Below are 16,150 nucleotides of genomic sequence, written 5' to 3' on the forward strand. Positions count from 1 at the left end.
AAAAGCAGAGGCTGAGAGGCCCTGGGCGCGCGGTGGGGGCGCAGAAGTGGGCGGATGCCGGGCGCCAAGGCTGGACCGACCAGCCCTCTCCCTGGCGCGGCAACTTTGGGACTTTGTTCCTGCTTCTTCGAAAGCGGATCTGGCTGAGGGGCGGGGCGGGCGGCGGGGAGGGGGCACCTGCCCGGCGTGGGGTGCGGGGAAGGAGAAGAGGAGGGAAGCCCCGCCCCTGCCCCGCCCCCTCCCCCGCCCTCACCCCGCCCCCGGGGCTCTTTATAAGCCCGGCCCGAGGGCGAGCAGAGAAAGCGAGTATCCCACCCGCCCCAGGCTGGTGTTCCCTTGCATCCCGTGCCCCGGCCCCGAGTCCCTCTCCTCGCTCCCCAGCCCGGCCCCGCCCCGCCCAGGCCCAGCCCGGCCGCCATGGAGCGCTGGCCTTGGCCGTCGGGCGGTGCCTGGCTGCTCGTGGCCGCCCGCGCGCTGCTACAGCTGCTGCGCGCAGACCTGCGTCTGGGCCGCCCGCTGCTGGCGGCGCTGGCGCTGCTGGCCGCGCTCGACTGGCTGTGCCAGCGCCTGCTGCCCCCGCCGGCCGCACTCGCCGTGCTGGCTGCCGCCGGCTGGATCGCGTTGTCCCGCCTGGCGCGCCCGCCACGCCTGCCCGTGGCCACTCGCGCGGTGCTCATCACCGGTGAGTGCGCGGGGACTCCAGACTCCAGGGCGGGACCCGACACCCCGAGGGATCCCCATAGACACGGCCAAGGCGGTTTCCCCAGCGCATGAGTGAGCCTCCCTCTCCCCTGGGTGCAGGGAGAGAGCCAAGTAGGAAGGGCCGGGCGCCTCCCCAAGTCCGGGTGAACTACCTGCCGCCGCGGAGAGTGCTTGAGGGAAAGTGAGGCAGGGAGTAGGCAGGTGCGGAAAGGAAACCGGAGGCTGAGACTGAAGGACCCTCCTGGAATTTGGGGGCTGATGCTATGCCTCTCCCCAAGCAGCAGACTTAGGGCAGGGAACAGAGGAGGGACTTCAGAGGTTTTGAGACGGGCGGGTGTCACCCTTTGAACTCTGCCTGACATCCCCACGTGGGACACCCCGTCTCCTCTTTATTCCCTGAGACCAGAGGAAGGACGTTAGATGGGGAGCAGCCCCCTCCCAGTTGGCTGGGATCCTTGGAGTTCAGAGGGCTTAAGGTCACCAGGAGGTGAGCCGGCCATTCAGCTGCCTCTCCGGTCCAGCCAGCCTCCCTACCCCCACCAGAGCACAGAGGGAGCAGTCCGGAGTGCACCCAGCGCCCAGCACCCCACCTCCATCCCTCCGGGTCTTCAGTGCCTAGGAAAGAGGTACTGGAGAGCTGGGCTCAGGTGCCTCCCGCGCCTGGCTGAGCTCCCTTTGTCTGGAGCAGGGAATAAATCTGTCACCAGGAGGGAAGGGGAAGGGGAAGGGGGGCTAAGGCCCAGCCGGAAGTGGGGAGGGGGAGAAAGGCCAGGGGGCACTGGCTGCATTGCATGGGGTGGGGGAGGGGCGGCCTAGTCTCTCTCCCAGCCCCCATGGCTTTGGACAGGTGCTCTGCTCTTAGCCCCTTGCTTTGTGCCTGGGCTGAGGAACAGCCTGCAGACTGGCTCCTTAGAGCCCTTGGTCCAGTAGGGGGCCCTGAACGACCAGAAGGGGCTGCAAACTTCCCAGAGGAGGAAATCCTGGAGTCCGGCCTCAGCGTGGAGATGGGGAGAAGGTTCAAGGCGTCTTGGATCAGAGAAAGGATAGCGAGTAGAAGCTTAAGGTGGGGCATAAGCATGACCAGGTAGGGGACAGGTAGGCAAACAGCCAGCTGCAGGGGTGTGCTGGGCTGTGGGGCTGTTTCCTTGGGAGCAGACATGAATGTCAGTAAGAAGCCAGAATGTGTTGAGGTGGGGTTGAGGGGGCGTGAGGATGGCAGGAAGACCAGACATAGGCAAGTCTGGGGCTCAGTGTGAAGCCTCAGGGACCCCAGTCTCTGGTTTGAGACTCTCCTGCTGTGAACAGGGACTAGGTAGGTTGCAGGCTTTGCCCTCAGGGCCAGGGAAGATCGTTTGACTGTGTGAGCTGCCTCAGTAGTACCCAGGCCATCTGCAGGCACAGTGGCCCCGCTGAGTTTTTCCTGAGATCTTACCTCGGGCCTTTGTGCTGCTGCTGCTCCCTGCCTTGCGCCTGAGGGCGAGGTGAGAGGAGAGATGCTTTCTGTGACTCCGGGCTTCTCCAGCTCTGGTTGCAAAGTTCTGGGCCAGGGGTGAGCCTCCAAGTTTCCCAGTTGCCTGAACACTCCGGGATTTCCTCTCTCCCCACGAGCTGCAAGACAAGTGGGTGACCAGGCCCTGCCCCACCTGCCAAGACAGCTGTGCCCTGAGCCTCCACGCACCCCTCCCTGGGAACTGCTCACCAGAGCTACTGTGGAGTGCGGCCGTGGGGTCTGGGCAAGGGCTGGGTGCTTGTGCACTGACGCGTGGCAGGGGTCACACATCCAGGCAGGTTGCATGTAGCTACAGGTATGAGTGTGTGCAGATGGGCGAGAGCATGGGGCTGAGCCTCTGGGAGACCTTCTTTTCCCTGTGGAGGGTCTGCTCTGGGGGGGGGGGGGGCAAAGGCACGCACACGTGCACACACACATGCTTACTCCCCTCTGCCAGGCAGACTTTTGGGAAGCACCCCTCAGCCTGGGCTGGCACCCTCAGTCACACAAAGCCCATCCCGTAGCCCCCTGCCTAGCATTGTTCTCATCCTCATCAGAGAGGGTGAAACTGAGATGGGGGAGGTGCTGAACATCTGGAGGTGGGGAATCAGTAGGACCACTGGGCTCCCCTCACTGGCCACCCACCAAGCCAGGATGGGAATGGAAACCATCAAGGAAGCAGGGGCTTACCAGTACCAGGGACCCCTGCACCGGCTCTGCCTGGTGGTTCTCTCTGCATACCAAAGACAGGAAATCAACTCTGCAAAAGTGGTAACTGACCTCACGGTCTGACTTGGTGGGTGTGAGAAGGGATTTAAATGCAGGTCTGTTCTGTTCTCCATCCATCATAGTCCCTGTCCTGGGAGCAAATAGTCTGGAGCTTGGAAAATACCCAGGCATTCCAAAGGCAGAGGGGTCAAAGGTGAGGTGGGAATGGCCTCCAGCTTGCCTAGGGCCTGGAACCACAGTCAGGGGTGCTGAGGCTGGGAAGGAAGGCGGGTCTCCATGCAAGGCCTGAGTGATAGCATCCGAGAGCTTGGGCTGCACTGAGCCTTGGCAAGGTTTTCAGCAGCAGAGTGATCTTGTCATTTTTGGAAAGATCTCTCTGGCTGGTTAGGTAGAGAATGGATTCAAGGGGGCAAGCCAGGACAAGACTAGAAGGGGCTGCTTTAGTGTTCAGATACAGGAAAGAGAAGCCTGGATGAGGGCAGCCAGAAAGGAAGGGGGGCTGTGAAGTTAAGACCCACATGTGAGCTGTGGCCTACTGCTGAGAAGCAGAAGGCCGTCAGGGCCAGGACTGATCGCAGGCTGACCTTGGAGCCAGTGCTGGCCTTACGTACTCAGTGCTAACTGGGTGACTTTGGGAAGCATTACTAGGTCTTAAATTTCCTCTTCTAAACAGTGGGGCTCACAAACTATGTTTGATTGTAGAGCTACGAGGAGTCAGAGGTGATAGCCCTCATGGGGCTGGTGCTCAGGGCTCAGCCTGCCAGAGATAGGTATAAGGGAGGAGGGAGAGCAGCTGACTGCTGGCAGGTGAGGTGTTCAGGCACATGGACTACATCCAGACCCTGGTGGTCCTGGGGTTATCTCGGGCTGGACTGGATCACACTGAGAATTCAATGGCTCCCCTGCTCTGGCCAGGCTGTGACTCCGGGTTTGGCAAGGAGACAGCCAAGAAATTGGATGCCATGGGCTTCACGGTGCTGGCCACTGTGTTGGAGATGAATGGGCCTGGTGCCCTAGAGCTGCGTGCCTGCTGTTCACCTCGCTTGAAGCTGCTCCAGATGGACCTGACCAAGCCAGCAGACATTAGCCGGGCACTGGAATTCACCAAGGCCCATACCACCAGCACGGGTGAGTGCAGCTCCATACAGAGAGGGGGCAGGTGGAAGAGGGGCTGTGGTTGACCTGAGGTCTCCCTGCCTGGCTCTGTGCCCTCAGGTCTGTGGGGCCTGGTCAACAACGCAGGTCACAACGATGTAGTGGCCGATGTGGAGCTGTCTCCTGTCGCCACGTTCCGCAACTGCATGGAGGTGAACTTCTTTGGTGCCCTTGAGCTGACCAAGGGCCTCCTGCCGCTGCTACGCCGCTCAAGGGGTCGCATTGTCACCCTGGGCAGCCCTGCGGGTGAGTGCCCTTCTTCTCTGGAAGCAGAAAAAAAGCGGCCGTAGGGTGGGGGTGGGGGGGATTCAGAGAGCCCCTGGCCAAGGCTGAGCTGCCCCATCCACTAATCCATCCACAGGAGACATGCCCTATCCATGCTTGGCAGCCTATGGGACCTCCAAGGCAGCCATGGCGCTGCTAATGGACGCATTCAGCTGTGAACTCCTTCCCTGGGGAGTCAAGGTCAGCGTCATCCAGCCTGGCTGCTTCAAGACAGGTAAGGGTGAGGACAGGGAACAAACCAGAGATAAACATGATCTTACGGCGGTGGGGTCAGGTCCGGGAGTGGGCATGGCTTTGGCTGGAGAATGGCCTGGGTTAAGTACACAGGGTAAGCTCTGGCTGTCCTAGCTGAAGACGCTCTGATTTTGCCACCGCTTTCCCAGAATCCGTGAGCAATGTGAGCCACTGGGAGCAACGGAAGCAACTGCTGCTGGCCAACCTGCCCGGGGAGCTGCGCCAGGCCTATGGCGAGGACTACATTGAGCACTTGCACAGGGAGTTCCTGCACTCGCTCCGCCTGGCACTGCCTGACCTCAGCCCAGTCGTGGATGCCATCACCGATGCGCTGCTGGCAGCTCGGCCACGCCGCCGCTATTACCCAGGCCGTGGCCTGGGGCTCATGTACTTCATCCACTACTACCTGCCAGAGGGCCTGCGGCGCCGCTTCCTGCAGAGCTTCTTCATCAATCCCTGCCTGCCTCGTGCACTGAGGCCTGGCCAGCCTGGCGCTACCCCTGCCCCAGACACGGCCCAGGACAACCCCAACCCCAACCCCGACCCTTCCCTAGTGGGAGCTCGATGAGCTGCACACACAGGGCCTAGCTGCTCCAGCTCGGGAGGCTCCATGAGCCCTTGCCCTTGGCCCTCCCCTGGGTATTATGACTCCCTGGAGCTGTTCTAAAGAACCCCAGCCCCCAACTGCTGATGCCTGGTTCAGGCCCAGAGAGGCTGAGTTTCCCAGGGAGCCTCTGGGCCCCCATACTGCTTCATGAGCCTGCACAGATTGTCTTGGGCACAACACTCCCCACTACAGCCTGAAGAATCCTGTTGGATGGGGAGTGTAGTGCATGACTTCACTGGAGCCTTTGGCAGGTCACTGCCAACTGGCGTCTCTGCAAACTAAGGGGTGACTGGGTAGGTTGGGGACCCTCTCAGGATTGTTTCTGGGCACCAGTGCCTCAGGGCTGCAACTGAAGGGTAAACCCCAATTGTCTCTTGACTGGCTCAAGAATTAGGGCCCCAACCACCTGCCCCTAAATCACAGGGAAGCTGCATACCCTACTTGCCCAATGGCTACTTTTTAAATAAAGACAACTTTTATTTCTCCTAGAATGAGGTTGATGTTGTGTTTGGAAAGGATGACCACTTGGTGGCCTGGCTGACGAGGTGTGGCTGTGGGACAGAGGCTGGAAACTGCCTGGAGTTCATGGGGTTCCATGAGGCGGGCCTGAGGCTCTGGGCCTGGCTGGGCTCCCGTGGTAGACTCTGGTTCCCAACTCCCTGACCCCTGGTGACCTTGGGCAAATCATTCATCCATAGGCCTGGGTTTCCTCACAGTGAAGTAGGGGTAGTGACCCTGATCACAAGATAAGATCAAACGAAGACACTGGAGAGGCCTCTCTCCGAGGCCAGGACCCAGCTCACAGGGTCTGTCTCTGCATCTGAGGAAGGGGCTCTCCTCCCCTGATGCCCCCACCTGGAACCAACTGAGGGAGGCAGTAGAAAGCTTAGGCTGTGGTGGACTCAACAAAGGTGGGGTCAGGAGGGAAGTTGAGGGAGAAGTACCAGGGTCCAAAGGAGAAAGCCGACAGCAGGGTTACACGGGGCAGTTTTATTGTCTCAGAGGGGCAGAGCTGCCTACCCACGCCCTAAGGACACACACATACTACCCTTCCCATGGGCCATAGTGCTGGGAGTAACCCACAGAGGGGCAAGGAGGCTCACACATGCCCAGATTCTCAGGTTAGGGAGGGACACGGAAGTGACCACATGATTCTCAGACATGTAGCAGCTGTAAACACAGGGCCAAAGGGTCCTCTGCTCAAGAGGGGTCTTGGTCCACCCTTGGTTGGGGAATGAGGTACCCAGCCCCTTTCCAGGCCTAAGAGCAGTCTCAAAGGAGTGTCAGGGGAGCTGGGCAGCCCCCAGGACAATGTGCTATCCCCTAGGGCCAGCGGGGAAGCCCCAGGCTTTGTCACAGCACACACAGACACACACAGCGTGCTGGGGAGCCCTGGGTCAGGATGCTAGAAGATGGGGATGTAGTTGTCGATCTTGGCGCGGTGGCGCTGGGCAATACACTCAGCAATCCACACAATGTTACGACACTCTTGCTCCTTGAGCTTCACAAAGGCATAGAAGACACCAAAGTGGAACTGGTTCAGGAAGGCCAACTTATTCAGCTTCACCTGTGGACAGAGGCGGGTGAGCTATACAGGTGACATGGTAACAGTCAGACTTAAAGCCATCAAATCCTCCCTATGACGGGCTGGCCATGCAAGAGCCCTGTACTCACCTCATGCTCGAAGAATCGGTCCTCTAGGGTCTTGTCTCCAGGGTTGCTGCCTGCACCCTCGAAGAGCAGCTTGTACTCCTGGCAGGGAAAGCAGTGGGTGAGCAGAAGGGTGTGGCTCACAGGCCCACCCATCATCCCGCCAGCCAGGGCACTTACTGGGTAGTAATCGGCCACGTTCTTGACCTGCTCATAGTCATCAGCCCGAGCCAGCTGGGCCAGGCCCTCAGGGTAGAGCCGCCCGCAGTGCGGGAACAGCTTGGCTCGGTCTTCCTTGGACAGCTCCGTGCCAAAGGAGTTGATGGTGATGATGAAGGCGCGGCGATCTGCTTCAAACTGTGGGGCCCGTGCACAGGCAAGGAGACAGGGAGGAGAGGGGAAGAGGTTGGCAGGGTTTTCCCTCCATGCCAGGGCCAGTGGCGACTAGCAAACAGGAGGGTAGGCAGGCACTCACCTCCAGGATGGGGCACATGGCATCAGCTGTGGTCCCACCCAGCAGGGTGCAGAACTTGTAGAAGGACTCCAGATAGGCCTGTGTAGATGTGCAGAGCAGGGGGCTTGCTTAGGGAAGGTAGAACACCCGGACCGGGGGGGTGGGGGGGTCTGTCCAGCCAACTGCTCACTTCCTTCCTCCCCTTCCCAGCCCCTTTCATGGAAGGGACTGGCCAAGGCAGCCCTGCCGGCCAGAGCCCCTGAAACATCCACTGATTCCAACCATTGGCCAACCAAGCAGCAGCAGCCTACAGTCTCCCACCCCGCAGGGACAGACCCGTTTCCAGCCTACTGATTGTTTGCTTCAGGGTACAGTGACCCTACCCCTCACCCCACAGAACACCAGGCTCAGAGGGACCTCTACGTTCCCCTTTCTGATCTACTTTCTCCCTACAACCTTCCAAGCCTTCCTCCCTCAGCCATAGAAAATCAGGTGCTCATGGGCTAGTGAGGGAAGGTTACTCCTCAGAGTTCACAGAGACAGCTTGGACTGAATTCCCCTGGCCCCTGGCTATATCCTACCTGATGGAACATGTCCTCCCACCCCCTAGGCAGCCCCCAGGCATGACACAGCAGAAACCAAATTGTCAGGCCAGTTCCTCCTGAGGGATGGTTATTGCCTACTCCACGTCAGCCTCCCAGTGCTATGGAGGGGCACGCAGGCAGCCAGTGGGAACAAGTACTTCCTGCCCAGGCAAATTGGATCTGCTGGGTGTGAGAAAAGGACAGGACAGCCCAGGCCCCAGGTCCCTCCCAACATTCGCTAACAAAACCAGCCAGGCTCCCTTCCCCACGCCTGTCCACGTCAAAGATGGTCTTGCAGGCCCCATGGGGAGCCCCTTGCACTCAGAGCCCCCAAGGTGAACTAGAAGCTGGATAGGAAGTGGAGGTAGGACTCGATTCCAGGCACTGTGATACAGGAGGCAGGCATCCCAAGTGGAAGCTATGGTGTGTTCTTTCCACAACCCCTGGCTGACAGGGGCCCACAGGTTCTGCTACTACCAGATGAGACCTCAAAGTCCAGGAGCCCAGGTTGAGCCTGGCCAGCAACACTAGGCAAGCTCAGGGGAAGGTCTGAGGTTGACCACTACAGTCACACAAAACAAAAGTCTAAGATAAGTCAGGAAATAAAAAGCCTGCATGGGGAGAGTGGAGCCCAACACCGAGGAATCCCTGGGAATCAGAAAGTCCTGGGGGGTGGGGGTGGGGGCAGAGACAGCTGCCAACCTTGTTTGGTGGTGCTTCCCAGTCCCTCTAGGAATCTCCCAGTCACTCCATTCCCTGTGGCCAGCCAAGCCCCGCCCCAGGGGGGCTATAGTTTGTATCTGTGGGGAAACCACCAGCTACATCTTGGGCTCCATGCCCTGCTACCCACCCATTTGCTTAGCCATGTGCCCCAGCCCCTGAAGAGGCCACCCCTTGGGTCAGAGAGGCTGGTGGGATAGGCCCAGATGCTCCCCTGGAGGCTAGGGCAGCTAAAGTTATGGGCACGACCCTAGAGGCCCAGGTACCAAGGTCATCTCCCCGCCCCGTTCCCTGGAGTCTGCCAGCCCACAGCCGCTGCACCAGCTGCCTACAGTTCCCACCCGCCAGGCAGCTGAGGGTCTGCCTAATCTCCCATCTGTGGCCACTGGGCTGGGACATCGCCCATTGGGCAGGAGGTCCTGGCACAGGGCCCATAATATTGGCTTGGTGTTTATGAGCTGGTGCCTGGGCAGCCCTCGCCAGCGACTCCAGCTAGAACCAGTCGGGCCCGGTAAGGGCGTGGGTGAGGCTGGGGGGACAGCCGCACCCCTCACCCTGTCTCAGGGCAGGGAACCCGGCAACGGGCCAGCTGGGCAGGCAAGAGTACCGGGAGTGTGTGTACGCGCACATGCTCGGCTGACTGGCTGGCTGGCCTCCCTAGAAGCGGGGTGGGTGAGAACACTCGCTTTTGCAAGCAGGCTGAGCCATGTGTGATCCCTAGCACTGCCAGTGACTTACTGTGTGGCTTAAGGCAGCCAGCCCCCTTCTGTAAGGCCTCCATTTCTGCCACCTGTGCTCCAAGGGCAGTCCCGAGGATGAAAGGAGTGGGTGACCTTCTTACCACCAGCCTCTCATCTGTCCTCCACACTGCAGCCGCAGAGGGCTTTCTGAGCACACTCTCTGCTCTGCCGAAAACCTCTGCTGCTGACCTTGTCCACAGAATAAAGATCAAACTTTTGGCTTAACATTCAAGGCCCTGGATGACTTGATCCTTTGCTGCCTCTTCTTCCAGATCTCTCTCCTAACTGCCACCTGGAACTTCACAGCAGAGCGCTTGGCCCAGGCTGCTCACTGCCATACTATGCATCTCCAGGCAGGCCTTTCCTTCCCCTACCACCAGACCCTCATTGTGGTCTGGCTCAGGCCCCCACAGGGAGACTGTGGGGTCCCAGGCGTAGGTTACGGACAAACATCAGGCAGCCAGCTCCGCCCCCACCAGGAAAGGGGCTCAATGCAAAGACTGACTGACATGCTCTCAGGGTTCGGTCAGCAGGTCCCCGGGCCCCTGCCATCCTCAAACCCCCTTCAGGGCCTTCCCAAGGCTGATCCATGCTTCCGAGCATAGCCCATCAGCAGTAAGGACACCACAGCTTAGAACCTCACCACAACCAGAGCCCAGTCTGTCCCACATGTCCCCAAGTGGTTGCTGGCTCTTAATCTCTTAGGATCAGGGCAATGCAGACCCTAGAATACCAACCACACCCTCTAGCCCCAGGAGTCAGCCAGTCTATCCACAATCCAGTGGGAAGCAGAAGGTAGGTGGGAACCTGAAAGGGACATGAGGACCTGGATATGCCTGGCTGGGTCCCTGCCCCCACCATAACTGAGCACACTGTTGCCTTTGCTGAAGTGCTTTGTCCTTGCTGGCAATAGCCCAGGAGAGGAAGGCCCAAGGGCTATGGCCTGGGTGGTGGCCCGTGACCCTCCTGGATGCTGGGGGAGTGGCCATCCAGGAGCCAGCTCTGACAGGCCAGGCAGTGGAGCACCAGCCACTCCTGCTGATCTTATCTGAGCCTGCCGCAGGCACCATGGGATGGAGAACCTGTTCCACGCAGCCTTGTACCCATCACGGGTTCAGAGAGTGGATAAGCCCCCAGGACAGGCACCTGGTACAACTGTGTCCTGTCCTAGCACCTCACAGTCAATCACCACTCTCTGGCATCCCACAGCCTCCAACAACCATGCCCACAAAGAACCACCCCTTCCCCCCACCCCACCCCCGCTGGTGCAGGCCACTACCTTGTACAGTGTGTTGCGGATGATCTCGATGTTCATTTCATCAAGGTCCTGCTCTGAGATGCAGTCCTGGAAGAAAGCCGCTGGGAAGGGAAGGCGCAGGCATGAGAGGCACGTGGGGCGAGTGGCTTGGGCAAGAGCCCTGCTGGGTAAGGAGGGGCCCTGTGGCTGGGTATCGGGGGACCCCCAACTTGGTCTGAGCTATTGCCTTGGAAGTGGCAGAGGCGATACTCTGGGCCATGCACACTGACCTGAGCTTTCTCCTGCCTCCTTGCTCCTAAAATTGATTTATAAAGGAGGCGGCCAGCCATAACATGATCTAATCGCCGCTGGGGCAGACCCAAGCTCAGACCATGCCAAAGACAGGCTTGCATAAGAGGCCGTGACATTCTCCCTTCTCCAGGGGCAGCTGTAGATCTGGGGCCTGGTGCTCACTTTTCTGCATCTCCCAGGAAGGCCTGGCACCCATACTTGGAAAATCAGCCTCCTTCTCTGGCAAGGAATGAGTTTAACAGCTGGGTGGGTATAGACCCTAGGGGCCCACCTCGGGGCTGGAAGGAGAGGCCAGAGCAGGAAAGAGCACCCCCATTCATCAGGAGGGTCTGCAAATTCACTGGACTGTCTCTTTAAAAAAGATGAAAACTGCAGAAGCTACAAGAGCTCAGAACTAGCTCAGTTACTGGGAGAGTCTACAGAAGACAAGATGAACAGGTAGGACTCAGGCCTTTCACACAGGACTTGTAGCTTTACAGCCCTGTGGTTCAACCCTGGTAGCTTCCTGGAGGTGGCATCCTGGGGCCTGGAACTCTGGTGACGGCAGTACTATCTTTCATGGCCTTAATGTCTTCTCTTCAGCCTTCTAGGCAGGCAGGAGCCAGTAGTGCCGAGGCGAGGCCCTGCAGAAGTTGCCGATTCCCTCCTTTACTCAGCCTCTGACATGAACCTTGCATCCTACAGAGTGCTGTCTGCTGTGGCCCCTGGGCCCTGCTCAGTGGAGGTCCATGAAGCTATTTGCTTCCCTCCTCGCTGTCACGGGTAGCCACTGCGGCCCTACTGAGGCTCCAGTTTGGGGCCACAGTCTGTGAGGCCGCAGGACTCCAAGGACCCAGGCTTCTTTATTCTCCATGAGTTCAGCCCCACTGCACACTGAGAACCAGACTGCTCCACAAAGTTAGATGGTCTGGTTAGGCCCTGTGAGTGGCTTGCTGGCCTAGCAAAGGCAAGAGGAAAGGTGAAGAAGCCGTGCACAGGGGATGGGAGGGGGAGAGGGGGAGAGAATGGTAGAAGAGGAGGGGAAGACCAGAGTCTCCGCCAGCAGACAAGTCTTGTCACCTTCTGGGTGGCCACACACCCCACACTCAGGTGCTGTCATGGACACCACCATCCCTGTTCTGCTTCCACCCCAGCGGCTCACCCAGGGGTGTGTCCACCAGAATGGCATTGTAGAGCTCGGCGGGGGTCTGTGCGATGTTCACGGCCTCCATCTGCTCAAAGCTGCCTAGCGGGTGACACTTGGGCACGAGCTCGGCGATGGAGCGCTGGTGCAGCGTGCCCGTGATGAGCAGGATCACGTTGTCAATCATGTAGCTGTAACTATAGGAGGCAGGCAACAGCAGGGTAGCCCGTCAGCATGGGGGCTGGGAAGTCCTGGCACAGCCCGCGCCACTGCCCTCACCCTGAACAGGCCACCAACCCCTTAACACTGTGTTGACTCAACAGCAACTGTGGATGGGCGCCACCGGCTCACCTCTCAGCCAAGTTCCTCTCAAGTTCCTAACCACCCCCACCTCCATCACTGCACCAGGAGCACAGGACAGAAATGGCCTCTCCCCTGGGGGCAGGGGCAGGAGAGGGTCATGCATCCCAAGAGACTGGACAGCAGTAACCACCCTACAGTGTGAAATGTTTTTTTTTTTTTTTTTTAAAGATTTTATTTATTTATTTGACAGGTAGAGTTACAGACAGTGAGAGAGAGAGACAGAGAGAAAGGTCTTCCTTCCGTTGGTTCACTCCCCAAATGGCCACAACGGCTGGAGCTGCGCTGATCTGACGCCAGGAGCCAGGAGCTTCTCCCTGGTCTCCCATGTGGGTGCAGGGGCCCAAGCACTTGGGCCATATTCTACTGCTTTCCCAGGCCACAGCAGAGAGCTGGACTGGAAGAGGAGGAACCAGGACTAGAATATGCCTATATGGAATGCCGACGCCGCAGGCAGAGGATTAACCTAGTGCACCACGGTGCCGACCCTGTGCAATGTTTTTACAGGACCAGGGGACTGTGGGCATATAGAGAGGAGGTAGCAGCTCAGCCTGGGGGTAGGTGTGGCCGGGAGCCTGAAAGATAAAGGGACTGGGAGACCAAAGTGTGTTCTGCAAGAAGGAACAGTGTGTGCAAAGGCCTGGAGGCACACACTGAGTAGTGGGCACATTCAAGGAATGGAACCTGCTCAGCGCTGGCAGGAGGAGAGGAAGGGCACAGCCCAGGCATGGCAGTGCTGCCAGCAGGCAGAGGCCCGAAGGCTGAGCACAGGCCTGGCTGAGGATGCCGACCTAGGTTGAACACTAGGGACCCATGGACAGGATGTAAGCAGGGGAGACTGTAGGCCAGTTAGGTGGGGACAGAGGAGCATGGGGAGAGGGAAGGCTGAGGGCTTGGGTGGAGAAGTTTCTCAAGGGGAGTCAGTGGGAAGCCCCCCTAGAGTAAGGACCCGGGCCTGGCAGACCTGCACAGCCCTGCTTCTAAGAGAGAACCACCCTCTTTCCTTAGAGCCTGAGGCCAGGCCAGGCAGCCACCCAGGACCCAGAGACCTAGATGGATAGGAGGGGCTGAGGTCGGGCTCAGGCTGAGGCTCCCAGCCCTGCTCCGCAGAAGGCCAGCTCTGGAAGGTACATGGGCAGCAGAGGGGGCTGTGGAGCTGGGGCTGCCTAGTTCAGACTGGGCAAAGGACAAGGCTCTGCCAGAACCTGTGTCACAAAAGGGTTGTGTCAGAGTTCTGTGTGGTCACCCATGTAGAGACAGATGAAGAAGGGGAGGTGGCCCCAGGCCACTGTCAGACCGCAGTTGTCTCAACTGTCCCAAGCCTATCACCAGTGACGAGGGAGCCAGGGAGCCAGGGGAGGACTGGAGGGAATGTCCACCAAGGCTGGAGGGAGGGAGGGCATGAGGGGCCCACAGAAGGGGGAGCAGGGGTGGAAGCTGCTGCTCTGAGTTGGGTACCAGGCACAGATATCATTCTAATTTCTGAGTGAGCCAGAGTTGGGCCTCTGACATGTGACAAGATCTTGAGCACCCAGTGCTGAGGCTGTCCAGGAAAGGTGCTGGTAGGAGGTGGTCTCTAGTAACAAGGGAAGAGAGTGAGGTGGTGCCCCAGGGCCTGAGGGCCAGCCATTAGGGACACTCCCACCAGGCCCTCCAGAAAGGCAGCAGGAAGGAGAGGCCCCAGCTCCTGTCCTAGCCTGACCCCCCCCCCCCCCCCCGGCTTGCTGCACACTCCCCCAGCTCCAACCCGGCCTGGCGCTTTGCTATGACCTCTGCTCTCCTGGGCCTGAGGCCAGAGAGCTGCCCTCTCTCCACCCTGTCTGGCTGGGTCAGCTACAAGATGTGCACTGAGAAGAGACAGGCCCCTCTTCCCAAACCTCATGCAGGGTTCATTTGCAGCTGCAAGCCAAGAGGCCCATATGGCCAGCCTTCTGCCCCTGACCCCACAGAGCTAGCAGAATGAAGGAAACTCAGAGAGAGGCTGCCAGACAGGGCTCTGTGCCTAGGTCTCCAGCCACAGCCTGCATTCTGTCTATTCTGGACAGCACATGCCTCCTGCCCCCTCCATGTCCAGCATGTCACAGAGCCCAGGGCCCATTCTGCATCTGGCACCTCCAAAATCCCACCTGTGTGCTATCCAGTCTCTCTGCAGCCATCACACTATCTTTGACGACCACAAAGACTCTGCTCCGGAGCCTACAGATGTTCTTTCACATTCTCACACCCTCCAGATGGGGAGAGGGAGAATAGCACACCCTTTGACCTGCATCATCCAAGTGATCCCAGAGCCACTAGCGTCACCAGCCCACTGTCAGAACAGATAAGGCCCTGAGAGGATGAGCACCAGACCCTGTCACACCATAAGGCAGAGGAGCTCCGTGTCCCCACAGCTACTTATCCACACCCCCCCCCCCATGTCCAGGGCCCCACGTCCAGCTCTGCAATCCCCATCTGGTCTCGCCTTTTCAGAGGAATTCCCCTAAGACACTCTCCTCTTCTCAAGTCTCCCCCTCCTTGTGCCCACAACTAAAGCTGTTTGTGTTGGGGATAGGACTGGGGTCAGGGAGGGGCCTTGGCACTCCTCCGGGTCCTAGCCCAGCCTTGGGGGAGAGCCCTGTGGGAAGATACTGTTGGCTGCCTTAGCCGCTGTCCCTCCAGTGATGTGGAGCAGGCTAGCTGTGATTCACTTCTCAGCCCTGACAGATGTGCAGGCCAGTGGTAGCACGCCATGGCTCCCCACAGCCTCTCTTGCTGGGAGTCCTAGCTGTGCACCAAGGAAAATGCTGAACCAACTAAGGGCCACTCACATCACGCCAACCCAGCCCCCTCAAGGCCCTGCTAACCCAGGCTGGGCCAACCCTGAATGACCCAGTACCAGGCTTAGCACCTCCCTCCCCTGGGTGATGAGGCTGCTGCAGCAGTGTCCTGTGCTTCTCTCCCCTACCACTGAGGGTCAGAATCCTCCCCTCAGGGACACAGGCTTGGCAGAGTTGATGATGGCCCAGCTGTGTTGCGTGCCTTTCTCCCAAGGCTAGGGCCATCAGCAGGCAGGGAAATCCTCCTCCTTGCCTGGCTTCAGCAGCTGCCTCCCTGCCCCCAGAAAGCCACTCCAGAATCCCTCCCCTCATTTGGCCTCGATAGGAGAGAATGAGGTTCCAGCTGGTCAGCATCTCCCTCCAGAGGAAGACAGCTGGGGAGTGGATGGCCAGCTGCCAGCCAGGCCAAAGAGGCCCTTGTGGGGTGGGGACAGGGTGGTCTGTATTTCTCTTCCCAGAGGCCCTCTCTTGCCCTGGGCTTTCAAAACTCATTTTGGGCCCTCAGAAATCTCTGGATGGAGTTTAGGAAGCCACTTCCTCCAAGAAGCCCTCAGAATCTCCAGCCAACCCCTGCCCTCTACTGTGCCCTTTGGCGCCACCTGCTGGAAGAGTAAGGCTTTTCAGCCCTGGGGTGAGCCTGGCCCTGATGAGCCACCCTGGCCACCAGCAGCTCCCAGAAGGAGCTCCCATGAGCTCCTAGTAATAAGCACATCTGGGTCTAAAGAGCTCTGTTCAGGGTAGAAGTGAACAGCATAAGACCCCTCAAGCCTCAGTTTCCTCTCTGCAATCAGCCTGAAGTGTGGCCCATTGCAGAGCTGGGCCCAGATGGACCCTCCCCTTGATCTAAGCCCCCTGGGTCTGCAGGAACTCCTGGGCACTCTCCCTTAGGCCCAGGAGAACAGTGTAAGCACCAGCTCTCCTTCAGGGTATGAGCCAGGTCCAGATAGGGACCC

At 59.2% G+C, this 16,150-nt stretch overlaps 2 protein-coding genes across 2 annotated transcripts in view; one reads left to right on the top strand and one right to left on the bottom strand.

Annotated features, from left to right (window-relative positions):
• The first annotated feature begins 310 nt into the window (after positions 1–310).
• On the top strand, positions 311–5,689 carry HSD11B2 (hydroxysteroid 11-beta dehydrogenase 2). The gene is given in 5 exon segments (NM_001082752.1): positions 311–682; positions 3,836–4,048; positions 4,136–4,321; positions 4,437–4,574; positions 4,744–5,689. Coding segments are annotated over 5 exon segments (1,221 nt in total). The 5' UTR covers positions 311–417; the 3' UTR covers positions 5,163–5,689.
• A 487-nt stretch (positions 5,690–6,176) lies between these two features.
• ATP6V0D1 (ATPase H+ transporting V0 subunit d1) overlaps positions 6,177–16,150 on the bottom strand; it is a 46,793-nt gene continuing 36,819 nt past the window's right edge. The window contains exons 3-8 of the mRNA XM_002711614.5: positions 12,040–12,218; positions 10,629–10,708; positions 7,327–7,404; positions 7,032–7,208; positions 6,876–6,953; positions 6,177–6,768 (exon numbers count right to left, since the gene is read on the bottom strand). Coding sequence (XP_002711660.3) covers positions 6,607–6,768; positions 6,876–6,953; positions 7,032–7,208; positions 7,327–7,404; positions 10,629–10,708; positions 12,040–12,218 — 754 coding nt within the window. The 3' untranslated portion in view covers positions 6,177–6,606. The remainder of the gene's footprint in view (positions 6,769–6,875; positions 6,954–7,031; positions 7,209–7,326; positions 7,405–10,628; positions 10,709–12,039; positions 12,219–16,150) is intronic.

The sequence above is a fragment of the Oryctolagus cuniculus genome, chromosome 18, assembly GCF_964237555.1.
Source record: "Oryctolagus cuniculus chromosome 18, mOryCun1.1, whole genome shotgun sequence".
Taxonomy (NCBI): domain Eukaryota; kingdom Metazoa; phylum Chordata; class Mammalia; order Lagomorpha; family Leporidae; genus Oryctolagus; species Oryctolagus cuniculus.